General features: G+C 25.8%; 1 protein-coding gene across 1 annotated transcript; it reads right to left on the minus strand.

The window, feature by feature from the left end:
• Positions 1 to 585: 585 nt before the first annotated feature.
• Positions 586 to 26,517, minus strand: LOC135929101 (GPI ethanolamine phosphate transferase 1-like). Its single transcript, XM_065465609.1, has 6 exons — positions 26,298 to 26,517; positions 26,140 to 26,261; positions 16,902 to 17,000; positions 15,885 to 16,119; positions 15,784 to 15,828; positions 586 to 747 (listed from the first exon to the last, which is right to left on the minus strand). The coding sequence occupies exons 1-6, from the start codon at positions 26,504 to 26,506 to the stop codon at positions 732 to 734; spliced, it is 726 nt and encodes a 241-aa protein (XP_065321681.1). The 5' UTR covers positions 26,507 to 26,517; the 3' UTR covers positions 586 to 731.
• Between the last annotated feature and the right edge of the window lie 234 nt (positions 26,518 to 26,751).

Here is a 26,751-nt window from a genome sequence, read left to right on the forward strand (position 1 = left end):
AATTTGAATTAAATTACTTTTATAGCCATTGTTTAAATAATTCTTTTTACCACCAAGAAAAATATATTTGTAGATGAAAATAAAATGAATCATATCAAAATAAAATAACGAAAGTGGTAAAAGGTAATAAATATAAAATTTGATAGGACTAGAATTCAATTTCAGATATGTAATGATAATAAAAATACAAAAAATACCTAAAAATATATAATTTCTTGTTGGTATATAACTTATATCAAAAAAATAACGAATTTTAATGATTTTTTTATATTGAAGAGTGAAAATATATAGTATCCACAAAATATAGGCAAGGGATATAATCATTTTTAACTCAGATGTCCGATAATTTAAATAAAATCGAATTCCTTCTAATAATTCTTCACGAATTTTTACCATTTCATTATGCTTGTCTTTTGATTCATACATAAACCTTTCATAATCACTATATCTTATAAAACGTTAACAATATAATAAAGTATATCTTTTAAGCTTACATATGTTCTTCAAATGGCGTAAAGTAAGAACGATGGATCTCAGTTTTAACCTTTTGGCGCAAAAATTTGTATTGCTGGTATATTTGAAGAGTGTTACCCAATAAACATTGTTGTTGATAAAGTGGATTAATTAATAATTCGAATGGTAAACGCCCCAAAGAATTAAGAGGGGTAGGTATTCCCAATAAACATGATATATATGGTGCAATATCAACTTGTTCAATGTTTATTGTTTGTTTAGGATAAATAAAATCTATAATTATATATTTTTTTAAAAAGAATATTATTAACTATTAAATAATAAAGCTTAATGATCCTTAATATTTTTCTAAATATATCAATTATAAGCAGACTTAATTCTTAAAAGATTAAAAATCAAGGTTCAAATTAGAGATCTGCCGGGCAGAACCTAGGTAATTTTTTTAAATATATATAAATTTTAATGTTGAATTTTTAATGTAAATAAAAATATTTAATTTTATTTATAGAAACTAGACGCCATATGACATATATCTTTTATTTTGGGTATAATAATTTTTAAAAAATTAATTTCTATATTTAAATAAATTAGAGCCGGGACAGCAAATTTTTTCTAAAAAATTTAGGGCCAAGTTGGGCCTGAAAAATTAGACCCGATGCAGATCACTAGTGCAAACCCAATGTAAATTTTAATCTGTTGCTGATATAGGTTAATAATCAGTTAGAAAATAAGAATCAATTGATATCTAATGATTTTTTTAAAAATGATTTAAACTAATTTTTCGGTTTACATTAAATTCTAAATAAAAAATCAAATATAATAAATATTGTAAACGCAAATGCAAACTTCAGAAATAAACACCTGAGTTGTAATGGTTGTTAAAGAAGTTTATACAATTGACTTGACTGTAAAGGAAGCATAATGGGTATTAAAAAGTAGTTACAAACCTAGTTCTTAACGAGATGTATTTGATTAGGAATATGGGTAAAAGGGGTTATCTATTGAATTGGACATAAGCATTTGAATTGGAAAAAACTAGGGACGATTTAGATAAAAAAAACCATAAGCTAAAAATGAAAATAATTTAGAGGCAAAGAGAAGTGTATAGGAATAACAATTAAACTCAAATAAAATGAAGTGTTTATTCGTTTTTTTAATAGAGGAAGCAATAAGGTTAAGGTATTAAGGATCAAGTTTCGGGGAATATGTAGAAAGCGGTGCATGCAAAGGATATGGTAAATTCACTAGAGGTTAAGTGTTCGTAGAATGTTTACAGACATTCACTTGTAAATAAAATAAAAATCGAAAAAATTAGGAGAGCATGAGTAATTAAAGATCGAGAAGCTAGCGTTATCAAAAAAAGATGAAGCATTGAACAGAAGATCATAAAGGAATTCATAATAAAAACAGTTAAAGATAATATTGTGCAACTTATACTTTCAATTGAAAAATTGGAGATCGCTTTTATTCCAGCTCCCCAAGTAATGAACGGTGTATAAGTTTCATGGGGCGTTCCAGCACCATGACTACCCCAATCAGTCATGCCATGATCAGATGTAAATACGTAACAGGTTTTATTATCCGATGCATAAAACTTTTCGATCACCAGAATAATATCGCGCAGGCCCTTATCCATTTTTTCCAATGTTTCTATATATTTTCTTTATTCAATCAGATAAATCATAAAATGTAATTTTTTAAATATTATAATTTCATTAAATTTTCAGTAAAGAGGCCTGCAATGAGTGGGTTTTAACCAGGGTTGCCAGATTTTTCCAAGTTTTAAAATCGAATAATTAAATTTTTTAGTAGCCATATTAATCGCAGTCATTTTAAATTTAATTATTTTCAGATTTCATATAAAAAATAGCTGCCAATATTTTTGAGGCGGGTAACTATTCGAAAACATCAATTACCATAAAAAAAAAATAATATTACAATAGTAGCACATCAATTTTTATTAAAAAAAAATCAAATGATAAAAAAAATATGTTGTTTTCCTTTATAAATGCATTCGCAATATATTTATTGTTTCGCGGTAATGCGCTCGCGATAATGACTCAGCGCAAACATATTTGCGATAAAAAATTAGCTGTAAAGTGTTCGCGTAAAATGTAATCGCTCTAATAAATTCGAGGTTAAGGTTTCGTGGAAATAAATTTGCGATAATGGCTTCGCGAAATTGTTTTCGCTATAAATGTTTCGCGGAAAAAAATTCGCATGGTTTGGTGATTTTACCTTGGCTATAAAAACGACATTCACGATAAAAGTTTTGCGGATAATTTCCTTCAAATCCTCTAAAATATGTCTCATATCACAGGACATAATATTTAAAAATATTTTTGAGGGTTTTGCTCTTCTTGATTTTGTGTTTTGGGCTATTTTTGAATCAGGAAAAAGAAATGAGAAATAAATTTGCAGTAATCTGTATATAAATAACTAGGCGATTTTAAAGTGTAATAAATGAATGTCGCTTTTGGATATCGAATATACAATATTATCAATATTAATTATTTTAAAGTATGATTTAATATTTTTTAATAGTTTGTAAACGAACGCGTTGATTTTAAACGCGTTTGCGTTTTGGAAAAAAAATGATGAACTTCTTTTATTTTTGGAAATTTTAATCAAGGATTTTATATTTAAACTGTTGAACACAAATTGAAGTAGAAATTTATATATTGTAAAATAATTAACTTTTACAATACCTGGGATTTTATATTTTTATTTACAATAATAAAATGCTATAAATAATGATTATTGAATTAATAGAATCCGCAAATATTATAATATAAATATTAAAATTGTATCAAATATGCATTTGCAAAATGTTTGTTATTTAATAAATTTTAATTTAATAAATTATTTTATAAGACATTACTTTGCTATTACCAATTTAATAAAATATTATCATCTGTAGCATTATTTATCAAAAACTTACTTTATTTTTAAAGAGTTCACGAAATTATGCTGTAAGAAATTAATGAATATTTAATAAATTATAGTGATAATAATAATAAAAAATAAAAAGCTGATAAATTTAAACAACAAACTCTTTCTAATATGAAAAAAAATACATCAAACGTGATGCAGTCACAGATGATGCAATTTTAAATTTAATAGAAGAACTAGAGCCATTTAATATAGTTAAAAACCCTGCCTTTTAATATGATTACTACTTTACAACCAAATAAAAAGGTTATGTCACGCCCGACCCTTGTATCAAAAATATCTAAAGATTATAACATCATGCTAGATAAAATAATCTTGTTTAGCCAAACAAACAATTCGTATCACAGCAAATTTATGGTCATCATATCATCGGTATTTTTTACATACTTTGAATATATCAATTTGTTAAAATATATTATAAGTTTATTTTTAGGCATGAATGTCCACTGGTGGATGCAGTCACATAAGAAAGAATATCGGCATGTTTAGCTTGCCACGGCTAGAAACAATTTCAAACCTTCTCAAGAAATTTAACATAATAAGGTAACATTATGTGTCATAGATAATGCAAGAAATTTAACTCTTTAGGTAAAAATAAATAGTCTATTTTAATTTTATGTTTTTTTAAAAAAAAAATATTTGAGAAAATATCTGAAAATTAATTTGTATCATTCTCATTAAATGATTTGAAAATCAAAATAGAGATGAAAACTTTATTTATCTGCCCAAACATAACTCTTGTGCTTGCCACATCTTAATTTAGTGACAAGTGTTGATACTGAAAAAGCATTAGAAAATTTATCTTTTAAAAACATATTAAAAAATCCATTTGATAAGTGCAAAAATTTATCGAATAAAAAAAATCAATCTACATTTTTTGTTGTTGATTTAAAAAAAAATTTCTCAAGGTTGCTTTAAGATCTGTGATTATAAGATGGAATTCTTATTATAATTCTTTGAAATTGATACTCATTAGTAAAAGAAAATTCTAATTTGTTTGACAAAGTGTGTGACATGGGAGGATTAGCCAAGCTTTTAAGCAATGACAAAATTTTTTGGAAGAAATATTATAAATTTTTTAAATATTAAAATATCATGGAAAACTTATATATTAAAATTTAAAATGTAATTAATAATTATTTTTAATATAATTATATTAAAGTATTTAATTATTTATTATGAGATAAAAGAAAAAAAAGTATATTCCTTTATTATTGAATATATATAATAATTTAATTTTTTATATCATAAGAAAATGAATCTCACTTCAATTAATAGAAATATTTACCTAAGCATTTGCATTATTGATCTGTATCGGGCCTTTCAAATCCGGCCCGAAATTTATTTTAAAAAATTTGTATTTTTCAAAAAGTTTTGCCGGTTTGAACCCGAAATTTTTTTAAAAAAATTTACCGGCCTGGCCCGTCCCTAATTTATTTAAATATAGAAATTAATTTTTATAATTACTCAAAATAAATGATATATGTTATATTTCAACATAAAATTGATAAATTTAGATGGTAAGCGGAAAATAATTCCCGGAAAAAAAACCGCAAATAAATCCCCGAAAATAATTCCCCTGGAAAATAATTCCTCAGAAAAAATATCCCCTGGAAAATAATTTTCCGGAAAATAAATCATAGGAAAATAATTACCCGGAAAAAAATCCCATAGAAAATTTCCCCGGAAATAAATTCCCCATTTTTTAAATTAAATATAGGGGAAAATAAATCCCGAATAATTTTTTAAAAATTTTCAAAAATAACCATGCCGCTAAAATAATGAAAATATCTAAAAAAAATTATATTCAGTATTTTCTGAAAGTCGAGTATTTATTCTCGACGCTTGTGGATTTTTTGAGCATTATTTCTGTTTTAATTCTAGGCGATAAAGGGAAATCTTAAAATATGAGAATTGATAAATCGGTTGTTAGCTTTGATACTTTATAATTTAGTATCTTGGAAAGAAAACATGATATTTTATAGAAATAGATGAAAATTATTTAAAATTGAAAAAAAAAATGAAAACAAATTTTTTCCTAAAAAGAGGGAGATTATTTCCATAATCTGCTTTTTATCTAGATTTTAATAGATATTATGAAAACAGATCATTTAACCACATTATAGTTAACATGAAGAGGGGGGGGGGATATTTTAAACCCACATGTTACTAAGGTCAAAAAAAAGTATATAACATTAAATATGAAAATTAGAACACTATTCAGTTCCGTATACGTTTATATCAGTCTGAATCCCAGACAAAAATAACAAAATGGAAATTTTTTATGTTAAAACAATACAATTGATTTTAAAAATTGTATCTGATTTTAAATTTTCAAAAAAGTATTTATATTACAAGGAAAAAATAATCGAAGACCTTAATCCAAAGACTACTTTCAAATAAATAAACGTCACCAAAAATATACTATTTATTCTAAAAAATATTCATATTTATTTTTATAAATATTATCATTTATTTAATTCATTTAAAAAAACACAGGGGAGACTAAAATAATCTTAATAGAAACTTATTTTATTTTAAAAATTTTCAACTCTGGAAATGTTATTACAAAATCCTTGTTTTTTCCTTGATATTATTATTATTTATATTTTATAACGTTGAAAGTAAAGTTATATTCAAATAAATTTATATATTTGGGTGGTACATTGTTTGTAATTTCGAATCAAACGATTTTCATTTTGTTATTTTAATACTTTTTATAAAATTTACTTTTACCATTTTATATATTTTTGATAATACATTTTTTATGCTTGTCTTATAATCACTATATTCACAGGGCCATAGCCAGGAATTTTCACTTAGGGGGGCCAAGTGCTTACTTGGGGGGGGGGCACTATTTTTTTAAAATCAAACAAATAATTACGCATTCATAGAAATTTTTTCCTATTTTTATTAAAAATTTAATAACAAAATAATACTATAATATGAATATACAAAACAAAATAATACTATAATATGCATATACAAAACAAAATATTACTTTAATAGAATACAACGATTTTTATTTTTAAATTTTAATATAAATGAACTAAAAGATAAATTCAGCGTTATTCTTTTTTTATACGCCATTAATACTAAATTTTGTTTACGTTTATCCTTCATAGACTCTCTACTGCTCGATAAATAATGTAGAGAACGAGGCCTCACAAGAAGCCGTTTATTGCTGCTGAGTAGCATTTATATAATTCTTTAAATGCATGATTATATTTTTTTTATACATGATATGTAAGATATTTTCAAAATTATATTTTCTTTAGCTTCCGAAGCTAGCAATCCTTTTGCTATCTTCATTTCATGATGCAGTGTTTCCAATGGGGCCATTTTATCTGATAAAAAATAATCAGGGTCAAGGGGGGGGGCAATGTATTAAAAGATGAAAAAAGATTAAAATCATCTTCTGTAAATCGGTCTAATCAGTTTCTGAAATTTCTGATGTAGTATTACTAGTAGTTTGTAGAAGTGATGTTGCTTGACATTTGTTTAACTTTAACTTAAAATAAGAGTTAATAACTGATTGTTTCTTCATAATTTTAAAATAAACGCTGTAAAATAAAATAACTGGTTATATATTATAATATAAATGTGATACCTATAGAGAATGTTATACACAACAAAAAAAAATGGAAAAAAAAATGAATGAATGATAATTTAATATTGGGTAAAAATAAAAATAAAACTGGATAGAAAAAAATTTACAAACTAGACATGTTTGTAGAATAAATATTCAAAATTTATTTTAAAAATATAAAAATAATCAATTCTAAATAGACATGTTTTTTGAATATTTTTGAATAAATATTCAAAATTTATATTAAAAATATAAAAATAATCAATTCTAAAAAAAATTTTCAAATTGGGGGGGGGGGGGCAGAAATTTTTTTTCTGGGGGCCAGGTTTGGGGGCCAAAAAATTTTATTTTTTTTGGGGGGGGGGCGGGCAACCCCGTGGCTACGGCCCTGTATATTCATGCGGGTTTATAGGATGAATATGAGGCATATTTTCACTGTAATATTTCAAAATATCTGGGCTTTTAAAATTTATAGATTTATGATAATTGTAGGAATAGTCATGAAAAATTTTATGAACATGCTATAAACACTATGAAAAAAAAGGTTCTGTAAAAAATACTTGCCAAATATACGCAGAAGAAAGTCTAAATTGTCTCCCGAATCCAGAAAAAGACTTCCGAATGAAGATAGTATCAAGCGTACACTTAGAAATCATAAAATAAAAAGGTTTTCTCCTATTCTGACTACTTTGGAAGAATTAAGCATTTCAAGTTAAATCATATTTAAGTCTATAAATAACTTATAATTTTTTTGAAACTATCCTTTAATATTAGAGGATTGGGCTACAACGGGATCTCCCACGAACGAGAGATTTCTTTTGCATGATAATGGCGGAGATACAGATGAACGAATAATTATATTTGCTACCAATTATATGCTCAAGATGTTAGCCGAAATCAAGTTTTGGTATAAAGACGGGAATTTCAAATTGGCACCTCATTTCTTTTTGCAACTAAATGTAATTAGAATACCTTTATATTTGTTAAAGCGGCATATTTTTGCTAAAAGAAAAAAATATCGAACGTATGAAGAAGTCGATTTACAACAATATACTCGAAAATGATTCCTAAAAATATCAGGAAAAGGAAAATCAGAAATTTAAAAAATATCAAGATCCACCGGTCAAAAAATTTTAAAATTAAGGTTTTTACATAGACATTAATTATATTATATAATTAAATCATTAAAAGAAACCTAGAGTATTTTCAACGGCATTGATTGCGGCCTTTTTAAAATCCATATAAATTGTGGTAGGATCTTTTACTAAATTACGTTCTTGGGAAAATAATGCAGCTGGTATGTTTATTCTTAAATTATTGAAATATGGTAACTGAAGTCGTACAATCGTGAAAGAATAACTGCAATGTATACGATGCACAACCATAACATTGTATAGGATTATAAATAGATTCAGATTTTAGAATCCTCCAGGCTGCTTTCATGTTAGCGGCATTATTAGTATTAAAGAATATACTCTTACCGGATTCAATTAATGAATTACATTTTAAAATTCCTGAGCAATATAATCTGCCGTATGGCGATTTTCCTCAGTATTTAAAAATTTGTAGAATACTGAAACAAGGCGTCATCAACATAAAATTATCGTTTCTGATATTGCTCCAGCTAGAGGTCTGCATTGGGCGGGTTTTTGGAAAAAAAAATCTAAAGAAAAAAAAATTAAAAATATATTTAAAACTGGAAAAAAACGATATAAATACATGTGATCACAATGTTGCTTATCTCCAATATCAAGAAGAGCATCTCACTAGTCGTGAATTCAATGAAGTATATGGAATAATACAAGAATTAGACATTTTACAAGGTTGTGATGACCAAAATATTGTAAGTGATATAATTAATTTCAGAAGCAAAATCAGCATGTTTAATAGCAAATTATGTGGAAAACAGTAATTTCCACAAGAAACAATCAATTCCGACCTCAAGTTAATAGATTAAACTTTGCCATCATGCCCATTAAGACACTAACTCCTAGTTCTTCTAAAGAAATAGTTCGATTTGGGTTAAAATTCTTTCGAAAATAGAAATCGAAAGATTTCGACATCAGGAAAATTGATTAAAAAATATTAAAGAAAATGATAATATTGATGAGTCAGAACAAGACTCTGCTACAGAGAGTTAAACGTTAGTTATTGAATGAAAATGAATTTAAAAAAATAATATTATAGATTCATTTTATTATTATATTTAAAATAAAGTTAATATTGACTTAAAAAAACATATATTTGAATTTGACCTGTCAAATATCGGTCAATTGACCGAAACGTATTTGACAGGTCAAATGCACAACCCTGATTAATACCCTTTAATTTGATTGGGGAAAGGGGTAAAATCAGATTTTCATCCACGTCGATGTTATATTCTTTGATGCAAATCAAATCCAACATGTTTTCAATATGTTTTTTTCTTCATTCATTTCTTCAGACGTCAACATCCTCATTTGTCGGAACTTTGGTATTAAAAATGTTAAACTCCACTTAAAAAAACGATTGGTACAATAAAAAAAGAAATATTGTTATAGTTCTTAAACGATTATTTTTTTAGTTTGTTTTTGAACAAAAATTTTTAATTCCCTTAACCCGCCAGCCCATTTTCGAAAAATTTTTCACCCGCCCACTTAGATGAGCGGGCGTGGGCGAGCGGGCCGAAATACCTCCCAATGCAGACCTCTGGCTCCACCCATCTGATACAATTGATAAGTGAGGAGTTTATCTATTATATCTGCAACTCTCGCTTCCATATCTCCTGACGCTTTGTCTAGAAGATATCCAGCCAGCTGCCTTCGCCAGAGTAAAGCGTAAATAGGACGTGTTTTTTTAAAGAATTCATGGATGTAAGGGATTTTCAGTGATGTGGAAAGGTAAATTTCACATATACAGCCTTTGCAAACAATTTATCAAGCTCATTTTTTTCATGAAATCAAATTTTCTTAAGTCACAAGACAAAATATTGTCAATTTGATAATCATTCTCACTAATTTCATCCAATTCTTCGTTAGAGCTAAATGTATTAAAAATTACATTTATGTGATTTTTTGTAGAGGTTGATATTTTGGAATTTGAATAAATTTTTCCTTAATTATGACAGGGAACATAGTACAGCTGCTTAATAAATGCTTGACCAACGTGGGTAATATAGGACATCTTGCAAAACCTGCATACCGCTCTAACTCATACGCGTACGCAGGAATTTGGTCTGGGGGGGGATAATAAAATTTTTTAAGAAATATTATTGTTTTTTAAAAATATCAAGCATAAATTTATTAGGACTAATAACTAATTCTAATACACAATTTTAAATTAATGTGAATTATAAAAAAAATTATATGTAAAGAATCACTTAAATGACCCAAAATAGAAATTTGAATTTTTTGAGCTTTAAAATTTATATATAAAGTATAAAAAATTTAAATGTTAGAAATATAAATTACATACACAAAAAGCTTAGGAAATAATTGTATTTTGTATGTTATATATTCACAATGTAAAATCCAATCTTCGTTGGGATTGAGCTAATTTTTAAATTATCTCATCCTTGCTTGTTGTCAAATGCCTATGAATATTCAAAAGATCCAAACCTTTCAATCTACTTCCAAAAGTTGTATTTCTTGGTATGTTTTTCAGAGACCTGCAGGCCCGGCCCCCGAGCCGGACCGTATGGCCGGGCCCGAAATTTAAAAAAAAACACCCGGGCTGAGCCTGAATTTTTAAAAAAAACATCTAGGCCGGGCCTGAAAATTTTTTTTAAAAAATATCCGGGCCGGACTGTATATTTTAAAACAGCCTATATTTGAAATCATTATTATTAGCTATAAAAAAAATAAATATAATTTATTTAATAAAAAAATCCGGATCGGGTCTGAAAATTTTATTTTAAAAAAGGCCGGGCCGGGCCTAAAAATTGAGCTTAGCCGTAAAAATCTTTAAAAAAATCCGGGTCGTGCCCTGAAAATGGTACCTCTGCAGGGCTCTGTTATTCTTCTTAAAAAAGAGAATGTTCTCTCATTAGTTTACTATTGGGAAGAGTTGCTAATATATATAAACCCTTTTAATACATTGGGAATATAATCTAAAATGTGTTTGAAATAATGCAGAGCATCCATAGCATTTTTTGGGACTGTATCAACCATAGTTAATCTTATAAACATAGTTATTCAGCTAATAAGGCATCATAAGATACTTTAACATCTTCATGATAAAAATCCAACAAAAATTTTTATCTATCACCATCTGAAAAAGGTTGGGAAGGCATTTATGGAAATAATATTTGCAGATTGGTAAGTGCTGCATAATGAATTAAAAACCATTCATTTATTTGGTTTATAAATGTATTTGTATCTAAGATATACTCTTCTACTGATCCTATATTAATGTTTTAACTATGAGCTTGCCTTGCTGCAAGTCGAGTGAGACAAATATTAAACATGTATAGCTCTGCTTTTGACTTAACAATAACATATAAAACATGAAATTCTTCATAAACATTAGCCCTAATTTCCTTGAATTCTAATAAAATGCTCTCTGCTATTCTCATCTTCTTAATCAAGTCATCATGTTTTTGAAAAGTAATACATAAAATAGTTGTACATTATAATGAGAAAAAAAATTTGGAATAAGCATTGAATCCAATAATTTTCTTGCTTCTAAGGAAAAATTTCTTTCAGGCCATTATGATATGTCAGTAAATAGCAAATAATCGGCTCTTCTAACTCCATAAAAGCTGTTATTGCTTGATGGCGGAGACTCTATCTCGTAGGACAAGGTTGCAATTTCTTTCTCCCTGTTGGACAATTTAAGAATAATTATTATTTGACTAGAAATTTAATAATGGTAGATAAATATTACGCCACTAAAAATTTGAAAATAATAAGATAATATTAAGCCGGAAAACTTGAAATCGAAATTAATTGATAAACTTAGTTATGAATGTGATAATAAATGTAATTAAATATATATTTAATATGAGATAGGAATAAATATTAACAAATATAAATTAATATGTACTGTGTAAATTTAATTCAAAACATTTCCATATTTATTAATTTATTTGAAAATAAAATTATTTGACTTGTAAAAAGTTGTTAAAATAACATATTTATATATTCTTATCAATTTTTACAATTTAAAATTTTTATTTACAAACGAATTAAAAAATATGGAAATGTTTAAACTAAATCTGCACAACACTATAAACAAAAATATTTTTGAAAAATATATTCGGCATCTGCATTTTTTGGCTTGGGGGGGGGGGGGAGATTTGTCCCCATGTCCCCCCCCCCGGTACGCCAATGCTCTAACTCATTTACTCATCGCGTACTTTTTGAAAATGTTTCCAAATTTGATGCTTTGGTTTGACCATAATCACTAACATATTAAAATTTAACTATAAAAGATTATGATTAATGTAAAAATCAATCTTAATTATCGACCAATTATTTCAATAATTTGTCTTAATATTATATAAAATAAAATATAATATGTAACTTTTTACCAGAATTGAATAATATTTTGTAAATCTGACCAGAACAACTAAAAATAAAATTAATTTATAAATTCAAATGTAACTAAAGTAAAATAAATGAGAATTAATGTAATTTATACTCGGCATATAAATTTATTAAAAAATAAACCGTGACTTAGCAAAATTATTATATTTCATTTTAAAAAAAATTCTTTTGTTTTCGATTTCTTCATGATACAAATATATTTTAAATAAATAATTATCTTATAATTATGGACCAATTATTTTAATAATTTGTCTTATTATTATATAAATAAAATATAATATATAACTTTTACCAAATTGAATAAATTATTTTATCTGACCAGAACAACTAAAAAGAAATTAATTTATAAATTCAAATGCATCAAAAGTAAAATAAATGAGAATTAATATAATCTACACTCGGCTAAATATTAAATTAAATTTATTAAAAAATAAACCGTGACAGCTAAATTATTATATTTATTTATTTTAGTAATAAAAAAAATCTTTTGTTTTCGATTCCTTCAGGATACAAATATATTTTTAAATAAATTGTAACCTAATAAGATTGATAAACATGTTTGATGCATACTAGTTAATTATATCAAAATATTTATTCGTCAATAATATTTTAAAGTAATTGATCGGTCAAATACTCCTCCGGTCAATTAACCGACATGCCAACCCTGCTTCAAACTAAAATTAACGATATATCTTATTGTCTGAAAAGTATTAATTTCAGAAATTAGTTAAATCAAAAAAAGAAATCTTTAACGTTTTTTGGATAAATTTATTTGTAAAAGAGAATATTAAAGACAATTTAGATATAAAAAAACTTAATAAATCCGGATTGTTTTATAAAAGAATTTTATAAACATTTGATAATTAAAATAATAGATAAAATATTCAATGAATTTTCCGTTCGATACATTAAAAATATTAAATTTGAATTGTTAGATATTAGTATATTCCAAACATTTAATCAAAATTTCCCAAAAAATTTATTAGCCAATTTAAATGAAACGTATTCTCAAATTTATGATTTACCCAAGCTGGAAACAAAATCAAATGTAATGTTTCGGTACGATGAATTTAGAAAAATAAGAATATCAATAAAATACTTAAATTATTAATATGTCGTTTTGATGATGGTTTAAAGCGTTTTTTAAATTATGCGAATTCATCTTAACTTTACCTCCAACCTCCAAGTACAGAACGGGGGGTTTTCCAAAGATCCAAACCGAAACGAATATCGGTTCGGGTTCAGGTTCGGATAAAAATAACGGTTCAAGGTTCAGGTTTAGTTTGTAAAAAATTAAAATATCGGTTCGGTTCGACCCTCTAAGAACCGGTTTGAAAACTTTTGTATCCAAACCTACATTCGAATTATGTATAGTGAAAATATTTTTTTTATTTTATCATTAATTTATAAACACATGTATAAAACCATCATTTTTATTAATTGCACATTATAAAATATTTAATTTATAAATATAAAAATATATATCAATGGTTAATTTTAATATGAACAATATTTTACTTTTTTTTACTTAAATTTTTTTATTTAGCCGCACAATTAATATATTTTCAAAATTCGTCTCACTCAAATTACATATATAAGGAGATAGTATAAATTTAATTGTTGAAAAACATCTTTCCATACTAACTTGGGTAGCCGGCACTGCTAATATGATATCAGATTTGATGTGTCATTTATAATAATATTTTGGATTTAATTTTTCTCTAAGCATTATAATTTATAAGCTTAAAATATTTAAAATAATGTTGCAAAATGACAATATACTAAAGTTTATAAAAATTATGACCGACACTTATCAACCAAATGTGATTGATGATAATCTTTAAAATAATTTGAATGTAATTGAAATTTTTTCAATATACTAATAATAACTTTAGTTTTATAAGCATAAAATCATGATGCTCGAACCGGTTCAGAGACATTTTAGCGGTTTGGTTCAGGTTCGGCTAGAATTTTTTTAGATGTTTAGGTTCGGTTCGATAAGAAATACCGGTTATCCCTGGTTTTCATCTTTAATTTCTTATTGTAGACATAGGATAAGTCAAAATCGATTACCAAATCTATATTTGTTTCTATTAAAAAAAATTATTAAAAATTTAAAATCTAGCAATAACTTTTATAATTCAGTACTTGATCATTTTACTCAAAAACAAAGACAAATCCCACTTATTTATAAATCTTAATTTTTTTATGGTTTGGCTAATATAACAATAATTTTCGATTGCTTCACTAGTAGTAAACTTGACGTTTCGGTTATATATACATCATTAAACTGCAATTTTGAGGGCGATTCCAAATTTATATAAATTTATGTATTTTTTAAAAAATTTTACAAATATTTTTAATCAATTTTATAAAATTTTTAGTAAATATCAGAGACCTACAGAGGTACCATTCGCAAGCGGCTTAGATTTTTTTTCAAAAATTTTTTTCGACCTGGGCCTGGTTTTATATTTTCAGGTTCGACCCGGATATTTTTTAAATATTTCTTTTTAATTTTTATATCTAATAATATCGATTTTAAATATTTGGTTTTAATAAGGCCTGGCCTGAGTATTTATTTAAAAAAATTTTATTCTAGACCCAGCCCAAAATTTTTAAAAAATTTCAGGCCCATATTTAAAAAAATACGGGCAGAGGTTTCTCGTAAATATTTTATATCATTTAATTATTAGGATACTCATTAATCTAATTACAATCTTTGCTAACTGGAAGTTTTAATCAACAATATAATTTTTTTACATTCGAGATTTTGGAAAATATTTTTATGAACAAATTGTTTTTTATTTACATTTTCGTGATTTTGGCCAAATATTATATATATTTTTTTTTGATAGTTTTTTTATATTTTCTAGATTTTTGGGTATTCTCTATTTAAATTTCTAAATTAATGAAATAATAGAAAAGAAGAGAAATATTATACTAGGTGGAAATTTCATTTAACTAATCAACATTGACTATTTTAAAATGTAAATTTTTTAAAATAAATATGCAGTTGCTTTAGACATTTAATATCATGGTATTATATAGATAGACTTTTAAATATAAAATACTTATTTTCCATTCATATAATTTTTATCCTGCTCTTTGGTTTTTAAATAAATTTACCCCCCCCCCCCCCATATTTCAATTGATTGATAGGTTTGGGTCTCTATTTATTTTATTTTAATATATTTCTACAAACATTAAAAAAAATGCAATATTGTGAAGTAAATAAGTATATACATTTCGCCAGAAGAATATGTAAAATTCACCCGATCGCCCATTGTTCTAAATTTTTAACGGCCATTGCAGACCTATAGGTTATTATTTATATATATCTTTACTTGGATCGAGGTTTATTGATATGACCGCTCATATCCATGCCCAGAAGATGTAAAAACATTATGATATGATCATTATTCAATGACATGTTTAAAGTTTGATTTTTATGAACTTCGATTTCTAAAAAATATTTCACTTTATCAAATACCCATTGGTCTAAATAATATGAGTCAGACATTGAGAAATCTTGAAAACTTGATTGATAGGAAAAAGTTTCACTATTGTGATTGGAAGTATCTATTAAAATGAATCCGTAATTATTATTGAAAAGAAAGTTCTTATAAATGTTAAAAGGTATTATTTAGAATAGAATTGATAACCCCGATCTCTCGAGATTTTGCGGAACCCTTCAAATATAATTTTTACCACCATAATTCGTAAAAATTTTATATAAAATAATAAATATTTTAAGTATATGTCAGTTGTTAGACTTAGATCATTAAACTAATAGAACAAAGAAAAGAACGAAATTAAATCTGTAAAATAATAAATATTTTAAGTGTATGTCAGTTGTTAGACTTAGATCATTAAACTAATAGACCAAAGAAAAGAACGAAATTAAATCTGCCAGTTAAATTGGGTATCTAAAATCTATACTTTAATGTTAACATCTGGGTTATTCTTTTAGATTTAAAAATATGTCTTGGCATTTAACACTTTTTTTTAAATTTTGGAACACAAGTTTTTTTAGTGTTGAAAGAACTTTTTTATCATTAAAATATATGAAATTATGGAGGATATAATTACAATTCGCTTTATATTTACGATGATAAATTATTTTTTAGGTGAAATGTAATAAAATATATTTAAAAACTTCCTTCATTTTAAATAAATTTTATTTTTTCTGCACTCGGACTGGCTCAAGAATTTTTCACTAAAGCCAGGCCCTTTATTTTAGGGCGAGGGTTATCAGTCTTGGTTAAATAAAATTAAAAATATTATCGAATATTATATTCTTAATTGAATGTATATACTCAATAATTATGAATTTGATAGAATATAAATATTAAAAGATATACGTTTATTAATAATGTTCATAATATCTGGACTTCCCCATGACCAGGAATAAAAACTTTCATTAAAAATTGTATCAAATGTATTGGCATTCTCCTTCCAACCTGTTCAATTTAATATTAAATATTTTTTTTAAATTAGTTAAATATAAAATATAAACTTTGGATTTAACTCTTCACTCATGGGGGCCATTCCATGTCAAATCGATCATGATTCTGCCGACCCCTTTAAAAATTATTAAAAATGTTCTGGAATTATTAAGATAGGTTAAAAAAAATGAGAAAGCTGCTTTTTTAATTCGATAGCACACCTGGTTCCCGAGATACATCAAAGGTGCGAAAAATAGTGTCTTCCGAATCTGTAAATTTTTTAAAGCTTATATCATAAATAATATATATAAAATTGACGTAAAAAATCTCTAAAGGTCTATAAGAAGAAAAAAAAAATTAGGGGCCAATTTGAGTCGTTAGCTTCCAATCTATATTCCTTTACTCGTGTTTTAGAATAGGGAGTTGGATTTCAAAAATTTTTTGTTGCCTTTTATATTTAGACACCTTTTATAAATATATATAAGATGTGAAAACCTATATAACCACATCTATCTTATGCAAATAATGTCAATTTGGAAAAAATGCAAGAGCCGATAATAGCTTCATTTTTTATCTATAAAATTTTCAATTTATTTAATTTTCTTCTTTTAATAGCTGATCTTTTTTACATATTTATTAGCCGTTATATTTTATTAATTTTAAATATAAAATTTAAAAAGGATGATTTATATGCAAAATTTTTTGAAGTCGGTCATTTCAAATCTGTGTAATTCCATGACAAAGACCACGATTCGGGTGACTCCCTTCGAATTTTTTAAAATTTGGTAAGCAAAGAAAGGTTAGTGTAGTTAAGAAATAGCCAAAATTTTAGCCTCGTAACATTTATATTTTTGGAGATATTAGGGTTCAAAGTGGCAAAAATGACGTATTTTTGATTCAACTTTTAAAATTTTTTTTTTCCAATTTTCGGGCATTTTATTTAATATGCAAGGACTAAAAACAATTTTTTGGAAATAATACGACCTTCAATTTTTAAAAAAAAAATTGGTCTGGGACGCGGCCATTTTCATTCTCAAAATCGATAAAAACGTTTATAAATATTTTTCAGAAAGGGGCGTCTTTGTATGAAATTATATATTAATCAGTTTTTAATGGTTTTTCTTGAACTATTTGACTAAAGGATTATTCATCTTGTAAGTGAAAATAACAATAAATGGGGCTTTTATTCAATTATAGAAATTATCTATCGATAAAAGAAATTCAATTTATTACTTTATTATAAAAATTTTTGCATAACATATATTTAATGAATATTAATAAAATATATTCAACCAAGTTTATAGTTCTTGAATATATGAATCAGAATCTTGTGCATTTCATATATGGCCCCCTAAATATTAAAAATAATTGATATAATATAAATTTAAAAATCTATATATAACTCACTTTAAAAGATTCAAATTTTTCGGTAGCGCATTTACTTTCCTGTGACGACAATGTATAACTATGGCCAGTAGCAGTTAATAGTGAAACTAATGTTAAGATATGACATTGGAAAGTAAATTGTGTCGTCTATACTTGGAAATGTAAAGGAATTACAAGGTCCGGATGGGTTTAAAAAATTTATATATATGTCTTCCTGCTTTTGATTTTTCCCCAAAACAAAGGATAACCACCAATTAGAATCATAAACACACGTTATGTATCCTGATATTTCTCCAAAAACTATACTTTCATCATTATATGATAAATATTCTATAGTGCTTTCTATTGAATTGGAATACATTTTACTTTAAAATTGATGTAGACCTGATAGAATCACGGTGTGAATTTTCTGTGTTCCAGGATAGGTCTAGTCTGAAAATCTTTCCTTGAGTAATAGTTCTTCGTAATCATAATTTTTTTGGGTCATATATTCAAAATATATGCCATTAATATTTTCTTTAGCGAACTCGTACAATTCATATGACGTGGTTATTTGCTTTGAGTAAGGCCTTTGTAAACTAGCTCTAGAGGATAATCTTTTAACAATGCCACCAATCCCATCACAAACACTTTTCCCGCGTGCTGTAGCAGAAAAATGTCATTCCGCCTGTACCCCGAAATCCATCCCATGATGGCAAATATTAATAAAATTTTTACGATTTTTATACTGTGCAGCAGATCCATCGGAAAAATAAAAATTTTTATTTGGCATACAAATTTTATTAATTAAAAAATTTACCCATGTTTTTTGGAAATAATGTACTGCTATTGTCTTATGTTGCAATGATTCGGATATCATTACATAATTTAGGCAACAAATATTGGCAAAATTATCTTTATCATATATAACAAAAGGGTGAACAGTGGATTGAGCTCTATTCCAATGATAACTTTGTACATCCTGAAGTATAAAGCTATAGTTTTCTGAAAAATCACATAAAATTAAATATTGGCCTTCGTATAAGTTCAATTTTAGATTGTTTTGATACAATAATTGTTGCGTTGAAATAAAAGAATGGGGTAATAAAGATTCTATTTTATCAAAAAGGCATTGATAAATTCATCTACTGGCTTGGTTATTGTTTTAAGAGTGGTTCCATCTACGGATAGCCATTGTTTGTATGTTATAAATTCTATGTCCTTAGAACGAAACAATATTTCTTGACCTGGTCAATTATCACATTTGCCCATATAAATTTATTTTATTGATTGAATCACTCATTTATTGTTAGGTTATTCTTTTTATGCCGATTTTAGAATATCCGATCCAATATTTATATTGTTTTGGGTTATTTTATGATGATAATACTTAAATTTTTTATATAATATCATAATAATAATAAATTATATTTGTAATATTTTAAAATATCAAATTATTTTAAAAAATTGTGTAGCGAAAATTTTGATATTATTTTTGGCGTCATATATGAAATGCACAAGATTTCATATATTCAAGAACTCGGTTGAACATATTTTATAATAATTATTAAATATATGTTATATGGGGATAAACTTTATAAAAAATTATAAATAAAGTAATAAATTGAATTTTTATCGATAGACAATTTCTGTAATTGAATGAAAGCCTCATTTATTGTTATTTTCACTTATAAGATGAATAATCCTTTAAATTATATCAAATAGTTCAAAAAAAAACCATTAAAAACTGATTAATATATAATTTAATACAAAGACGCCCCCTTTCGGGATATTATTTATACACTTTTCTAAACATTTTTATAGATTTCGAGAATGAAGATGGCCGCGTCCCAGACCAATTTTTTTTTATAAATATAAAGAAAGATTTTAGTAATGTCTACTAAATTTTTAAAAATTGAAGGTCGTGTTATTTCCAAAAAATTATTTTTAGTCCTTGCATATTAAATAAAATGGTCGGAAATTGGAAAAAAAATATTATTTAAAAGTAGAATCTTTGTACGTAATTTTGATATTAAATTTTACTATTTACAATCATGTTTAAGATGTGCTTAATTGAATGAGGTAGATAATGGTAAAAATACGTCTATTTTGTCACTTTCAACCCTAATATCTCCAAAAATATAAATGTTACGAGGCTAACAATTTGGCTATTTCTTAACTACACTAACCTTTCTTTGCTTACCAAATTTTGAAAAAATCGAAGGGGGTCGGCTGTAAATCTCATTTTTTTTGCTCATTTAATATGGAATGGCCCAGAATATCAGGCGTCTAACAATCACATCTTTCAATTTCGATAAAATTTTTTATGAAGATTATAATTAGAACTAGATCAGCACCGAAATTTGAACTTGCTAGCTTTTATAACACCCATAATAGACGTCATTATTACCTTTTTCGGATTCTAAATAATTAGTTCTTATTTAAAAACTAAATCAATTTGAATATTAATTATGGGAAAAAATAAGTTTGTTAGGTATGTATGATCATCTTATATCCAGTAAAATGGTCAAAACTGAATTTAATTTTTGAAATTTATTTTATTGTTATTAAGTGATTAACTAGCTAATGTTTCCTTTGATAATTTGTGTGGTGAACAAATATTTACAAAAATTAATGCAAATATCTCTAAAAATGTAAAGATGGCCTTATATTTAAAATTATAATGTAACCAAAGGTACTTTTCATTGATTACATATATATATTAAAGGCAAAATAAGCAATTTATGTGTAATATTATGTAAATTGACATAATTATTTTTATCAGAGACCTGCAAGCCCGGCCCTGGCCGGGCCGTATTTTAAATTTTTTAAATATACCCGGGCCGGGCCGGACCTAAAAAAATTTTATCCGGGCCGGGCCTAAAAAATTTTTTTTAAATATATCCGGTCCGGGCCGTGCCTAAGATTTTTAAACCCGGGCCGGGCCGGCCTTAATATTTTTTATAAAAAATTTTACATTATGAGTTATTGGTTATAAGATTATATTATATTATAGTTATGATTAATATAATATTGGGTGATGGTTAACACTACCTAACACCCACAGATCGATCTAATTATTAATTTCCTGAAAGATACCGGAAAACTCCATTTTAAATTACTTAATATATTTTAATATCTAAAATTTCAGTGCTCCCAAATTGTGTTAGAAAACTTAGAAGTTAGACTTAGAACAGTATGTATAATTATTATAAATATATTTTAAATTACTTAATATATGTTATTATCTAGAATTGCAGTGCTCCACTAATCATTATCAAATTTTGTTAGAAAAGTTAGACTTAGAACAGTTGTGTTAGAAGAATAGTTTAGAAGTGGATATATCCCATAAACAGATTTAAGTAATAAAAAATTCTTTTGAATTATTCTCTTTAAATAAAAATGTACATTGATATTTTTTAGCTTCATATATTAGTTTATAAAATCTATTTCAAATTAGATTGAATCTTTTTGTAAATAATATAAAATTTTAATAACATACTTTTTCTTATAACTATAATATTCAGTTTAAATTTATTATAATAAATAAATATAATAATTTCAATCTACATTATTTAATAAATATTGATATTAGATATTTATAATCAATGTAAGATATAAATAATTAATTAATATTTATTATCATTAGAATTAGTGATACTCAATCAATCAATTTTAAGCATTCAAGAAGCTAAAGTAAAAATTTAATATTAAATATAAATCTTATAATTCATATCTAAATTTTTAGAATATTTCCAAAACAATCAATAAAAGGAATATCATGGCACAAAACACTAAAGATATAATTGACAAAATTAAAAATAATATTTATTCTTTTAAAAATACTAATAATACTTTAAAATCTGAAATTTGGTCTAAATTTAAAATAATAATAGATAATAATAATAAAAAAAATATTGGCTATGTGCAATGCATAAATTGTTCAAATTTATTATCTTATAATTATAACCATGGTACATCACATTTAAAAAGACATAAATGTGATGGTAAATCTATGAAAATTAATAAATTTTTTTTTACACCTGAAAAACCCACTTATAAATGTAATATGAAATATTTAAAACAAAAATTTATAGATCATTCCTTAACACTTTGCGCAAAAGATATTAGACCTTTCGAAATGATAGCTGAGAATGGGTTTCTTGAATTCAGCCAGGCTCTAGTCGATGTTGGGGCAACATATGGTAAAATAGATATCAACTCATTAATTTCACATCCCACCACTCTATCACGCCACCTTAAAGAAAAATGTAATAAAATAAGAAGCATTTTGGTTGATACTATTGCCCCAGTAATCAAGAATCGATTTATGGCTGCTTCCACTGATATATGGTGCGATGACCATAAAAAGAACTCGTTTATAACAGTTAACATGCACTATATATCAGATGACTGGAAGTTAGTGAAGAGAAACCTATTTACCGCTAAATTTAAAGAAGTGTCTAAGACTAGCCAAGTAGTTAAGGATGAACTATTAAAAAATTTTCATAATTTTAGTTTTAACAATAACGATTTTATTAATATAATTTTTGTTACAGACCAAGGTAAAAATATTATAAAAGCATTGGAGTTAAATGAACGATTAAATTGTTCTTGTCATTTATTAAATACAATTTTAAGAAATTCATTTAACTCCAAATATTTGGAAAGTAATGCCCCATTAATAAAATCAACAATAGATAATACTAAAATATTAGTGGGGCATTTAAAACAAAGTAATAAATGCCAGCATTTAAAAGCCCTTTATCAAGATATAGAAGTCCGCTGGAACTCTAAGTACAATATGCTCAATTCTGTTTATTCTCAAAATGAAGAAATTAAAAAAGTTCTTCTAGAACATGGGGGATCGGAAAAGTATTATATTATAGACTTTCCGATCCTTCAGGATCTAGTCAACATTCTTGAGAATTTTAACAGAGCTATTGTTGAGTTACAGTCGGACTCTTGTACTCTTTTTAAAGTGGTAATATGGTATTATGAACTTCTTGAAGTTTGTAATACCTTTCAAAGCGAAAAAAGAGAAATAAAATTGATATTACTTAATATAAAGCATTTTTTAATTGAAAAATTTGTTTTACACAAGTATCATTTTATTTCTCTTTTTCTCTGTCCCAAATTCAAACAATTACGTATGTTGTCAGGGACAGATCGCAAGATGGCGGAAAACTATATAAAAGATTATATTAAATCACAAGAGGCTCAGGAAGTAAATGAAATACCATCGACCAGTCAAATTACGACTGTTGTTAAACAAACTGAGTCGTTTTATGACAAATGGGGCGATGGTAATTCTGGTAATATCTCAATACCCGATGATGAATATTATAATTATATAAACAAAAAAACAGATGAAATATTTAAGGTGGATAATTTGTTAGAGTGGTGGGCTTCTCATCAAAGCGAATTCCCAATTTTAGCAAAATTGGCAAAACGGGTATTGGCTATTCCTGCTTCAAGTGCAAGCTGTGAGCGGAATTTTTCCACTACTGGAAGAATTCTTGAAGAAAGAAGAAGTAATCTTCAACCTGAAAAGGTAGATATGCTTCTCTTTCTTCATGATAATTTGTGAATTTTTAATATCTTTCTTGAGTATAGGGTTTCGTCAATCATGCTGGTTTTTTACTTTGCAAACTGTCAAATATTTATTGCATTTATTATATTTTACCTTGAGTCATGAAAGTTTTTTATTATTTTTTTTACAATATATTATATAATACAATTATCTTCTTTTGTTAAAAATTTATATTATTAAATAAATTATATTAATTTGTGCAATTTGATTATATTTTCAAAATACTATTTATTATACATGCATTTTTTTAAATAGCGATTTATTTTTACTTTATAAATTAAATAGTAAATTAAATACAATATATTATATTGTCAAAATATTTTCCATTTTTATAAATTATATATTAGTTTTATTATTTTTAAATGCAATATAAAATATAGTATATGCTCAAAATATTATTACCATTTTTATGAATATTAGTTTTATTTTAAATGCAATATAAAATATAGTATATGCTCAAAATATCCATTTTTATAAATAACAGTTTTATAATTTTTATAAATTTAATATAATATTCTCAAAATATTAGCTTTTTACATGTATTTTTTAAATAAAAATTAAAAATCACAAATAGAATCTTTTATATTCAAAAATATTATTTGCACAAATTTTTTATAGTATCAATTTGTAATTAAATATCTGAATAAAATATGAAATATACTTATATCCGGGCCTTAAATTTTAAAATCAGGGCCGGGCCGTAAAAAATTTTTTAAAAAAATATCAGGGCCGGGCCTTAAATTTTTTAATCCGGGCCGGGCCGTAAAAAATTTTTTTAAAAAATATCCGGGCCGGGCCGTGCAAATGGTACCTCTGCAGGTCTCTGATTTTTATGGCCAATATTATGTGAATTGCCAATTTACCAATAAATGAAACATTAAGCATTTACATGTTATAAAACATTTTTAAAAGGAAATCTTTTACTGCCTTAAAATATAGTGGCAATCAATCTTTAATTTAGTTATATACATAATTCATTATTGAAACTAGTTTAGTTTTTGATTAATTTTAAATCCTAAAAAGGTAAAAATGGTGCTTTACATTTTGAACCATAAATATTTTGGGTAATATACATAAGTTTCAACTTCAAATTTCATTCTTAAATAAAAACTTTTAATCTTCATACAAATTTTTATTGTAATTAAAATGGTTCAAAAAATACCTTATTATATTGATTTGACATGGCATGACCCATATAGTTTGGAAACAAGTTATATAATATTACATATATTAAATTCATAAAAACAAGATAATTTACATTCATTATGTTTCTTTCTATTGAAAAGAAAAAAACAATTTTTTAGATAATTAATGAGATTCACTTTTTTTATAATCAAAATTTAATTTTATGGGTTAAATATTAATCACATGGAATTTATTCTGATAAACCTAGTTTCAAATGCAATTTTAGGGCATGTAATTAGAACCAAGAATGGAACTTTTTATCCTGGTTTTTCAAATAAACAAGTATAAATATCGAAATCCAGACAACTTTTACAAAATATTTTTAGAGCCTTGGCCTGAATTTCACAAAAAAATTGTTTTAAGCTTAGAATTGGGAAAATTTATACCTTTTTCATTCACATAAAATTATTAGGGCCAAGCTAGACAGCTTGCATAAAATTATTTTACAGGACAGTTGAAAACTCTTTTCAAACATTTATATGAAATAGTTCAGACTATACCATAACCTCTAATCTAGAAAGCATATTTGCCTTTTAAATGCCATATTATATTATACACTTTTAAATGTCATAGTATATCAGCATATTTCTAGATGAAACATGTGTTTCAACAAGATGAAGCTCCATTATTAAGAATTCAACTTAAAATGGTATCTAATACAAGGATACTGTTGTAAAATGCAGCATAATATCCTGATTAACTAATTAATTAAAACGTTAAGGTATATCATGAAAAAACAAGAAAATGCTGCCCTATTATAAAAGTGATGCTTCAAAAATATATAGGTTACATGGATTTTTATTATCCAGGAATTATGTGGAAATCTTATAAATTCAATGCAGGATGAACAGAATTATGAATAATTAATATACAATGCTATTATATTAATCAATAAAAATTTAATAACATCTTATATAATCTATGTAGAATTTTTAAAAAAAACACTTCTTTAAATTAAGTAGCTTTATTTTTATTGTCATGTTCATTTGAACCATGATATCTAGATTTTACCTTTAAATATTGATGTTATATCTTCATGAATTCCAGCAAATATACTAACATGGCCTGGGCGAGATTCTGTAGGAACATGGGTTAAAGAAACTCCACATAATCCTTCCTTCATACATATATTTCTAGAACTAAGTTAATATAACTTAATTATAACATACTTAAGGAATTGTGTAGAATTCATAGATGTTTCATTATATAATGTGGCACTTCTAAGGCCATCTGCCACAATTAATATTAATCTTTTACAAATGGGAGATTTTATAAAATTTATTGGTTTTAGATTATTGATATATGGAGATTTTATATACAGATCAAATATTGAGATTATAAATATAGCATGAATTACCATTAAGATGAGATAATTCATTTAAAATTTTTTTTTTCATTCATTCATTACATACCTACTATGGGTTGAATTATTGATAATGCAGTCCATTGATGCAGTCATGATTTACATGATACGTGATTTATAGCGCTTATGTCTTCTATCTTTAAAGATTGAACAGAGCTTCGCTCGGTATTCCTCATTTCCATCTAACTGAACTAAATAAAGAGCCCTATATATGTTTGTGGGCAATCCGCACGTACAACAGTCAGAGAACTGTTATTTAA

This window comes from Gordionus sp. m RMFG-2023, chromosome 4, assembly GCF_954871325.1.
Source record: "Gordionus sp. m RMFG-2023 chromosome 4, tfGorSpeb1-WG-v2, whole genome shotgun sequence".
Classification (NCBI taxonomy): Eukaryota; Metazoa; Nematomorpha; class Gordioida; order Chordodea; family Parachordodidae; genus Gordionus; species Gordionus sp. m RMFG-2023.

Coding starts and splice junctions, on each gene's coding strand:
- LOC135929101 (XM_065465609.1), bottom strand. CDS start 26,506: ATGAATTATCTCATCTTAATGGTAATTCATGCTATATTTATAATCTCA. Junction 26,262..26,297: donor AATTCTACACAATTCCTTAA/GTATGTTATAAT, acceptor ACTTAGTTCTAG/AAATATATGTATGAAGGAAG. Junction 17,001..26,139: donor TATAACATCAATATTTAAAG/GTAAAATCTAGA, acceptor TAAATTGAACAG/GTTGGAAGGAGAATGCCAAT.